Source organism: Corvus hawaiiensis, chromosome 8, assembly GCF_020740725.1.
Source record: "Corvus hawaiiensis isolate bCorHaw1 chromosome 8, bCorHaw1.pri.cur, whole genome shotgun sequence".
Taxonomy (NCBI): Eukaryota; Metazoa; Chordata; class Aves; order Passeriformes; family Corvidae; genus Corvus; species Corvus hawaiiensis.
This window is the reverse complement of record NC_063220.1, coordinates 38,555,819-38,566,460: the sequence shown is the minus strand read 5'-3', so window position 1 is coordinate 38,566,460 and position 10,642 is coordinate 38,555,819. Positions and strand designations below refer to the sequence as shown.

Genomic DNA, 10,642 nt, shown 5'->3' with positions numbered 1-10,642 from the left:
CTGCAGGAAATTTTCCAAAGAGTAAAACAAAGTTGCAGGCTCATACTTGGGAAAACCATTCTCAGCTGTATTTCTCTGAACTTGCCTGCATGCAGCTACTTAAAGGAATTTGGTAGGGAAGATTTGGATCCCCGTAAACTCACTGGAATATTAAAAAAAAAAAAAAAAAAAAAAAAAAAGCCAACAAAAAGCCAACACAAAGCAATATCCCAACCAGATTATTAGGGATGGTTGATTCTAGAAGAAAAGCTTCAGGAAAATAGGGCCATCCAATGGCATCTGTATTCAGCATGGCATAAGAAACCACAGAAAGACCTATGGCTCCTTCCTTATGCAGTTCCTTCTCCAAGGCAGGGGTGGAACTCGTCTGGATATCTTACACTGTCATTTCTAGAGCCTAGGAATAAAAGATGATAGAGAGCAGCAAAAAACAATGTGGTAACTCCGCTTTTTCTGCTCACACCATCCTTCTGCAATAAGGCTCTGAGAAACACAAGGAAGTATCTCTATCCAAGTCCTTTGCTGAACAGATCCCACAATGTGGATAATCTGTCAAAAGCATCTGTCTCCAGAGTCTGAGAAATCTGCCCCCACTGACTTTAACAATACAGCCACATTTTCTGAACATTATTTTCCAGGACTGCACTGAAGTGCTATGTCAGGAAGTCCTGAACTGAATGGATGCAAGTCTTTTTTTCTCACTAAATCCATCTGGTGTGTAGGAGCTGAGGAAAAAAGAAATCTTGAATTAGACTCCTCTGAGGCATAAAGCGTCTGAAGCAACTCAAGACTTGCTAGCAGTGTCTGAAAGGCCCTTAAAGACTGATACAGGTTTCACGTTGATTTACGCATCCAGCAGTTCTATTCTGTTCCTGGGAATATCAAAGCCAAATCAGTGACTGCAGTGGGGCTGTGACAAGAAAATGGGCTGAAAACTTAAAATACATTCATTCTTGCTTGAGGTGTGTCTATTAATAGTATTGAAGAGCTAGCAAGCAGTAATTTCTTTATCTTGTTTCTGGAAAAATTCTTGTTACCTGAGCAATTGCATCCTTGAGTTGATTGTATTTCTCTAGATCAAATCGTGTCTTTTTGGCTCCTTTATGGAAAAATAGTAAGTATTGTCTGTCTCTAGCATCTGGATAAACATATTCCTGAAGAGAGAAAAAGGAGAGAAAATAGGAATAAAGCTACAGCAGGGAGGCAACACAAGATGCCACAGCACAGTACGTCTCAGGTGCGTTTGGGAGAATGACCAGTTTCTGACAGAAGGCACAAGCCTGGTCCAAGCTTGCACAGTGGGGGGTGATCCCTGCCAGCAGCTAAACCCCCACCCAGTCACTCACTGCCCCACAGCTGGATGGGAGAGAGAAGAGAATCCAAAGGTAGGAAAACAACAAGAAAAACAGTACTATAAAGACAGTTTAATAACTGAGGAAAAAAGCCCCACAACAACGTAAGAGTGATGCAAAAGCAACCACTCACCACCTCCTGCCAGCAGACCAATGCTCAGCCAGACTCTGAGCAACAGCTGCTTTGGAGAAACTCCCTCCCAACTTATTACAGAAGGTGACATTATATGGTATGGAATATCAGTTTGGTCAGTTCAGGGCAGGTGTCCCAGATGTGTTCCCTCACAACACCTCACCCACCCCCATCCTATTGCCAGAGGTGGGAAGTGGGGGGTTAGGAGGGGGCAAACCAGGGAAGAACAAAATCCAAAGAAGGCCTTGATGCTGTACCAGCACTGCTCAGCAACAGCAAAAGCACTCATATGTTATCAAGGCTGTCTTGGTCACAAATGCCAAACACCGCACCACACCAGCTTCTCTGAAGAACATTAACTCCATCCCAGCCAGACCCAGCAAGTCAGACATTTGCTTCTCTACCCACGTGTTACACTACAGCAGTGAGTTACTATCACCTTACTCCTGTCCCCAGAGTGTGAATCCTTCCATGCAGAGAGAACAAGAATTAACGTATTTTGTACTGACAAGTTTGTGGGGAGAAAAGGAGGGAAAAAAGCTATAAACACCGCCCCTGAAATGATGCAGCTGACAGACCCCTGGGACACCATGCTGGAACACCTGCAGCATCTGTTCTGATGGCCTTGTGACAGTAGGGACACTTTGAGCCCTCCCTTCCTCTTTATTTAGGTGGGGTTAGGAAGTGGTGAGACAAACCCTGCACTAGAAAATCTGTAGAGAATCTCTCACAATTACAAGGATCCAGAGACAGATTCTTCATCTGGACAGGAGGCCAGATCTGTGAAAGGCCTAAACAAAAGCATTTCCAACAAGATGCCTGATCTTTGGTGTCTTTAAAAAGGCCAACACGGGCATGTGAGAGGGATGGGTTTCCTTGAAGCTCAGAAGGTACCTCACGCAGCCATACCTGTCTGTACTGACCATATCTGCCAGCAGATGAATCTGTTTGGCTACAGCAGTCAGTCACCAAACACAGAAAAGCATTTCTGGTAAGACAACCAGCCAGGACCACCACCAGAATACCCCACAACCACATACCACCTCCCTGGCCAGCACAAATTAATCAAGTGGCATCTGGGTTCCAACAGGATAAGGAAGGGGCAAAGCAGCTTCTAACAGGCACAACTTGGCTATTTTTCTAGGGAGCAGAGCCCAGAGAAAGTCTTCTAGTGAAGTGTCAATATCAGCACAACAAGTCCTACCTGGCGGGTCATTACGAAATAAGCATACATTGCCATGGCACTACCATAGGTGATGAAATAGGTGACTGGTTCCATAATGTCCCAAGAATATTCCCACCAGGTGAGGCGGGCCAGAATCCCAAACTGAGTGGCCATGTAGGCCAGGCCTCCCCACAACACGAAGGTTGTCCTCTTCTCTGCTTTCCTGCTGAGTTCCATCCTTACCTGCAGAAGGCAGAAACACACAACACCTTGCAGTCTCAGAAGTCATTATGTTAATATTGTTAAGAGATAATAATGTTGTAAAAATAGTCCCTTATATTAATAGTAACATTAAGTGGATTGAAACATGATTTGATTATGCATGATGATTATACAAACAAACCTAAACCTCTTTTCCATCAGTATCTTGTCACTATATTTACTCCAAGCATGCTCTGAACGCCTCAGGAAATTATTTATTTCTCTGTGTTCAGAGATGTTCTGTTGCACTAGCACCAGTCTTTATTTACTAGCAAGCTCACTTCCGATTACTTAAAGCAAGGAAACAAAATATTTCCACTGAAACCAGAAGCAAACATGGTTTGGTAAACACTTGGTTCAGTGATCTTAAAACTATTTGAAGCATGCCAGGGACCCAATTAAAACTTGGAAATACATTCAGGCTGCATTTGGAGGATAAATACGACACACTGAGAAACTCCTTACTTTTTCTAGAGGTGCTAGTTGCTCCTTCAGTTCCTCTAATCTCCCTATCAGCTCCTTCTCCTTGTTCAGCTGGTGCTCCTCGATGCTCAAGGCTGTGTACAACTGCTGAACCAATGTCTTCACATCATTCAGCGTCGTGGCATTTTCATGGCTTAACAGCTCTAGGAAAAAACAGAGGCTGCTTTATACACCTGTACCCACAGAGCCCTTGGAAAACCGCTATTAGTCTGCACTGGAAACAAACAGAACTATCTTTTCAACAAAGAATTCTTTGGAAGAGCTCCAGAACTCTAAGACAATACAAGTCCCTTAAAAGAAAACCAGGCTTTTTTACTGGATATTCCTAAAATTTGGTAAGAACAAGGAAAAGAGAGATGTCCTATAAAGCTGGCCAGATATCAACAGCTGCTTCTGAATCATATTTATATACAAGAGAAATGAACTAAACTAGCTATGATCCATCACACCAGCTGTCAAGACACAGGCAGAATTCAGACTACAGACCACCAACAACCAGAGTTATTGGCGGTGGCAACTGAGCATCATGGGTTAGGGACCCCACAACAGTCTCATCAGCAGCATTTTGAGTGCCAGTGCCAAGAATCGTTTCCCAATACTCTGTGGGTAACACCCCCCTGGCTGTGCTGCCTACAAAGGAGTGAACTTCTCCCTTCTGGTATTTAGAAACAAGAACAGGGCCATGACTCAAAAACACCTTTATCTTTGCATTCAAACGCCAAAAAGGATTCCTAGAGAATACCAGTTCATAAAGGAGTTGTGACTACTTGTATTGTGTTACACTACACAGGGAAAAAAACAAGTTTGAAATTAAAGCAAAATATTTTGACATTAACCAAATAAATTAATTTTTGTAGCATCCTTGGGCTTGTACTTAAAGTTATTAAAATATGATTTTACCAACTCAAAAAGCTATGGACAGCTTAAGTTTTAACACCAGCAGCTCAAGGAAAAAAAGTGGCTCAGTTGCCTGTGTCAAGACACACGAAATACACAATTTCCTTCTAGTTAAAGGGCTCCTGTTCCCCTAGGAAGAAAAATCCAAATGCTCCTACTGAGGTGACCATCAAGAAGTACTTATTTAAAATTACAGTATTCTGGTGTTTACATTTTCAGATATACAAGGTGATCTTGTAAAAATGGAAAAGCAACAGCCGAAAAGTTTGACAGAACTAACCTCAGTGCCTATTTGCAGGCACATTCATTTTAGCACGAACTACAGAAATCTCCTTGGCAAGTGCATCCTAGGAGACAATTTCCTGTAACCTTGGTGATCCCAGAGCTCACTTAGCAGTACACAATGGGTGACAGAGCAGAGTAACTTCTTTGTGTGTATGATACCCAGTGGTTTAGATATCCAATCTTAATGGAGAGCTTTCTGTTAAGGTGCTTTTAATGAGATGGGAAAAAATCATCTCTAGCAGAGGTCAGTCTACCCCACATTTAGGCAAGAAAGAGCATCTCACCGAGTATTGCACTCCCAATTCCAGAAAAACAGAACAATAAAGAAGATAAAAATCCCCATCTGTGAACCAAGCAGAACAGCATTTCCCAAGCCATCCCTTTTATTTAAATCCTCAGACAAAACTACAGGCATGCAAGAACCTGGTGTTTTATGAAGGCTATGAAGCTGCCCAGAAGAAAGAGTAGAGGGCCGATAAAAACACCGAGTTCCTGCCTCCACCAGTAACACTGAAGTGTCTCAAAATCTTCTTGCAGGTTTTCACATCTTGAAATTCACACACATCCAAAGAATATTATTGAAATGGATTTTCTTGTTGACTCAAAATAGGTTGGTTTCCCTTCCCTTCCTAGCTGATTCTTCATGACACAACCTTCTAAGGGCACAGTCTCCTTTATTTCACTGTTTGGTAGCTAACAAGGTTTTGAGGTTTATCTGCAATAGCCGAAGTACCACACTTAAATGGAAACAATGTTAGCTGTCAGGGGAAGCAACAATTTAGTCTTCCAAACCAGACAATCTAAGTTTCAATCTAATTCCCATCTTGTATTGTATTCCCTCAGAATGAGTTAAATTAAATTACTTTTCAGTAATTAAAAAAAAATTTTGAAAAACTTAGAATTTAAAAGGAATTATATTTCTTTGTTTATTCCTCTTGGAGGCTGGGGGGGCACTAGCTTTGAACAGAATGAAATATCTGCTTTTCATTAGTAATTATTCTGATTACTTGGATATCTCTAAATTGGGCTCCAAGGGCAGGATTAGAAACCACAAGGTTGCCCTTTAGAAACAACGCTTCATGCTCCTGAACAAGTTAATAAAGCATGTTGCAACAAAGCAGGGAGCTGAATACTGAAATGTACTCCCAGTGCTGAGCAGAACCAGGCTGGTTTACCTCTCTTTGGTGGTCTGACATGGTACGTGACATCATTAATGATCAGTTTGAAGTCATCCAGCAGAAGCAGGTCAATGCCTGTGGAGGAGGCCACACGTGTGCCATCTGTAAGGAAAACACAGATGATGCATTAAGCAGGAGCAACAAAGGACTTGAACATGCCATGGCTAAGTTGTAACACCATCCCAAATCCAGCTGTTGGGCTTCCATTCTTTCCAAAAGATGATACTGTTTGCCAAGACAAGGAAAGGTGGAAACATGACTGAGTTTCCATTGCTAAAGCAGGATACTGTTTCACTTGTACCACCTTCTCCACCCAATTCCTTACAAACTGATTTGAACATCAACGTCAGTTGCATAGCTTGCATCTTTCCTACTAAATAGTAGGGCACTCACCAGAAAACATCTCCATTAGGACTGATTTCCTTAGCAGCTCTGACTACACAATATTCTTACTCTAAGAATGGCATTTCTACCTTCTGCTTTTTCAGGAAGGTTGAAGAACTCACATCACAGCAAACTTTTACTTCAAAAGCAAAAGGCCGGGTGAAAACAGCAGGCAAGCAAGTAAATCAATTAGTTTGTAAACAAGAGTACCTGCTGAGTAGATTGCAACCCGATCAATTCCTCTGTCCTCTGCTCGCAGCTGTTGCAAGAACACCCCGACAGAGTCTGAGATGGGTTTCAGGGTGAACTGGCAGCGCTCGCGCCGCGATGGAAGACTCACAGAAATCACAGGCAACCCGTTTTGGTAAACCACCGTCACTTCTACAGAGACAACAAAAATACAAGCTTATCATTAAAAGATAACAGATCTTCTCCATTTGTCCCATGGAGAAAGAGGCAAACCTGATTGTCATCTGAATGGACTAAACTTTTGATGTTACTAAGAGACATGGCCAAAGAAAAATGGAGGTATAGCCAAGATTGCCACTCCAGTAACATGGCAGTCATTTTCTGTAGTTTTTAAGTTACTGACACTAAACTCAGTCACCTTTATTCTAAAGGCAACATGATATCTAAAAGCCATAACATGGCAGCACAGTATGTTTGGGTTAGGTTTTGAGAACAAAAGCATTTTGGACTATGGAAGACAAAAACACTGCTGTTTATGAGGATTTATAGCTCAGGAGAAAAAGGCAGATTGTGTATACTAGGAAACATCAAGGAAGGACCAACTTCAAATATTTTTATCCTTGTTTAGTTCTGGTTTCCTCCTCCTTGTCCTGAGGCAAGACATTTAAAGAAAGCAGTCAGGAGCATGAGGCTGTAGGAAAGCGGCACTCCAAGTTTAGGCCTCAAGGCCATTTCATCTAAAATTCATGGGATCAATATGCTTTGTACTTCTCCAGACAGGCATCGCTACTTAGGTGTAGATAAAACAAGATTTTCAATTTCTTTGGAGCTGCCAGAAGTTTTTCTGAAAGCATTCTTAAGGATTTCAGTAATTCATTTTAAAATCCATGGTAGTGACCTGTATGAACTGTAAGCTGGTTATTATTTTACTGCCACAACCTGCTCCTTGTGCTTCATGACATCCATACACAGAAAAGAGAAGTTATAAGTTCATATTCCCTAAGCCCTTTACTGAATTACCATTGTAATTGTCCTCAAGTGAGGTAGCTGCTAAGGTATAACAGCACACCTAAAAATTACTTGCTTTTATAGGCATCTTTCTTATGTAAGAACATACAGGGTTTTTTTATTGCTCAGAGCATTTGTTGTGTCTCAAGGATGGTGCAGTCACACCCACCCACAACTCATCTGCCTCAGTATCCCCACCTGTTGCAGCTTAGGTCAACTCCTGTCTCCTTAAACTCACTGAACTCATGGATTGACATGCTAAGTCATTTTAAGCAGCTAACATCAAAACCAGTCAGTCAGAGTCAACAAAAGTAAAAATGAAGACAATATTATTTTAACTACCAAAGGGAACTAGCAGGAGAAGTCTTGGGGCAACACACCTTTCCAAAAATAAAGGATCATGGATATTAAAAGGATGTACCGAGTGCACTTGTACAAAGCCAGAAGAATTCTCTTCTCATTCTCAACTATCACACACCTTCATGAAATGAATCAAGCATAAAAAGGCTTTTTCCCTCTTGCAAGGGATTGCTACCTTCAAGTCCTTAAAGACTAGATAGAAGCAACCAAGTATGGACACCTAAATGACTAAAGCATCCTAAGAGGCCCCAGTGTTTGAAAACCTATCAATGCCTACTCTCAAGACTCAGACAGCTGACAGGATTTTAGTAGCTTTAGCATCTTGAAGCATAGAATTCAGAGACAACAATCAGATATTTACCGGAAAAAAATAAAGCAAAATGCTAATTTATTTGGACAGTGAGAATTTAGAGCTCCTTAGCAGCAGCTATTATGACAGCTATCAGGTTTTCTTTAAATTTAAAATGCTACCTAGATAATACAGGCAGTGAGGCCATTTCTTTGCAGAGCAGAAGAGATAACAGTGTTTGCATTGACACTTTTTCCATGTATCCCCACTGGTACCACACCACAGCCAGAGCTCCAGGACTGCCAGCTCTGGAGGAAGTGCCTACCAGGACCAGCTGCACTTGAGGAGTCATCAGCATTAGGAGCACAAACAAAGCCTTTCACTAGGATTTCCAGCTTAGGTGAAGTATCAAAGGCCAAATTATTCCCCCTCAAAAGACAGGGTCAGTAAGTCTGGAAACACAGCTGCTTTATGTTTTCCTTGCAAACCCCTTGTAAAAGTAATTTCCTAGCTTAATTCACTGGTGGGGAAAGTCCATAATTCCAGGTTGATCCTGCCATCACCTCCCACACAAGTAATACTGGTCAGATTTTCACTGCATTGAAAAAGGAAGAGCTCAGAGGCAAATAAAAGAAAGGAATCTGAAGGACACAATAGCACAAACCTAACAGACAGCAGCAGACAACTCCAGCAAAAGTTATTAATAAGCCCCTCTGTGATATGGCTGCCTCATTTTTCTCTCCCACAGCCCTGTGTGTCTTCTGCATCTACTTCACAAGTTACTAAGTGGACAAAGCATTTGGCACCTCAACTAGTTACAGAGCTAAGGTTTCAGCTAATCTGCCCTAGCTAAATTTTAAGCCAAGATTTAATTGCATGGAACAAGTAAAAGAAAGTAATTTTATACAAGTGTGCTTCACTTACACTTACGGACACCTACAGCCGAGCCAGGAATGGTGCTAAATAAGACCATGGAGGATTTGAAAAGCTTTAGATGCTATATAAAGCGTGGGGTTGCTTTGAGGTATGAGTTCCATCCAAGCACCACAAAGTTTTGACTCAATCATATGTGCACCAGCAACAGGTCATGGGTGTATATATATATATATATTTTTTTTTTTAAGATTTCCATTTTTGCCTAAGATCAACTTGAGCAACACATGAGGTCAAAACAAAGTATAGTAAAAGAAGAAAGTGTGGCCGAAGAAGTCAGTGTTGAACACTGGCTACTGGTAAAAGTCAAGTTATTGGAAGAAATAATGAGAGAAATATTCAAGCATAACACAAGGAGAGGTAAAATCAAATCAGGCACACACAGACACTATCTTCTCAACCTTACACGTCCTCTACAGTTGTACCTGTTTAAGTCCCCAGGGTTTCATGTAAGCTCTCCAGAGCAGTCATGTTCTCTTTGTCTTTGCACACTTGTTATCCTGGCAGGGGAAGCAGGAACCCTTCATTTATTAGCTTTCAGATCTTATTAACAAGCCAAGGATCCACTCAGTGCTCATGTCTGTTAGCACAAGTGATCCACTCCTTCTGCACAGCATGCAGATGTTAAGCAGGCAGTGAGCTGAAAGCTGCTCCTTTCCTCTTTGTATTCTGGCACACCAAGATTTTTAAAGTTCCACCAGTGCATCCTTTTGCTTTATGCTCTGACAACCTTATCAAAAAAGCTTAATGTTTGAGCTGCCCCAGATTTAATAAAGGAATAACATTGCCTTGGTGTCTTTGTTTGAGACACTTGGCTTCACAACTTACTCACTGCAGCAAATGATGCTTTTGACCATTTTGGCACGTAGCTGACATGAACTGCACTTTTGTTACATAAATGAGGTTAAGGGGGCAGGCAGAGTCACAGGACCACAGACTGGGTCAGGCTGAAAGGACCACAGTGGGTGCTCTGCTGCCACCTCCCTGCTCAAGCAGGGACATCCCAGAGCACCTGGCACAAGATTGTGTCCAGACAGTTCTGGAGTATCTGTCCTCAGTGAGGGAGACTCCACAGCCTCTCTGGGCCATCTGCTCCAGTGCACAGGAGAAGTTCTTCCTCATGTTCAGGGAGAATTTCCTGTGCATCAGTTTCTGCCCTTTCCTTTGTGTCCTAGAGGGTGGCACCACTGAACAGAGCCTGGCTCCAGCCTCTGGCGCTTCCTTCAAGAAGGACAGTACCTTGAAGGGTAAGGATCATACAGGCTCACAGCTACATCAGAAAGAAGTCTGGCAAAAAGATTTGGACAGTTGCATGCAATTCCATCTTTCTTTACAAAGCCTGTCCAGTTTTGTAAGGACAGTTCATAGAAAAGTTGCCCATTGCCTTAATTCTTCTTGACGTTGTTCTGTGTCACTTCCTTAAGCTCCAAACTGGATTGCTGCCCAGCCAAAAAAGCCTCAACCAGAAAAGGGGGCAGGGAATGAAATGTAAGTTAGGGCTAAGTCCAGTGAGGCAGGAGCTGGTGCACGTGTTACTCACCATCAGAGGGCACTACGGTACTGCAATACACCACTCTCACGCTCTGCCAAGGAGACAGCCGCTGATGCACCTGGAAAACACAGGCACGGCAAAAAGGGCAAATGTTCAGAGTCTGGCAGGATCGCACCCCAGGGCCACCTCCTGATCCCGTCCCTCCCGCCGGCCCCTTCCCCCGTGCCCGTGCT

General features: G+C 42.5%; 1 protein-coding gene across 2 annotated transcripts in view; it reads right to left on the bottom strand.

Annotated features, from left to right (window-relative positions):
- Positions 1-10,642, bottom strand: part of MCU (mitochondrial calcium uniporter) — a 77,009-nt gene that overhangs the window by 2,073 nt on the left and 64,294 nt on the right. For both annotated transcript variants that reach the window (XM_048311135.1, XM_048311134.1), the window contains exons 2-7: positions 10,458-10,527; positions 6,349-6,519; positions 5,752-5,856; positions 3,377-3,537; positions 2,690-2,893; positions 1,038-1,154 (exon numbers count right to left, since the gene is read on the bottom strand). In XM_048311135.1, the coding sequence (XP_048167092.1) occupies positions 1,038-1,154; positions 2,690-2,893; positions 3,377-3,537; positions 5,752-5,856; positions 6,349-6,519; positions 10,458-10,527 (828 nt within the window). The remainder of the gene's footprint in view (positions 1-1,037; positions 1,155-2,689; positions 2,894-3,376; positions 3,538-5,751; positions 5,857-6,348; positions 6,520-10,457; positions 10,528-10,642) is intronic.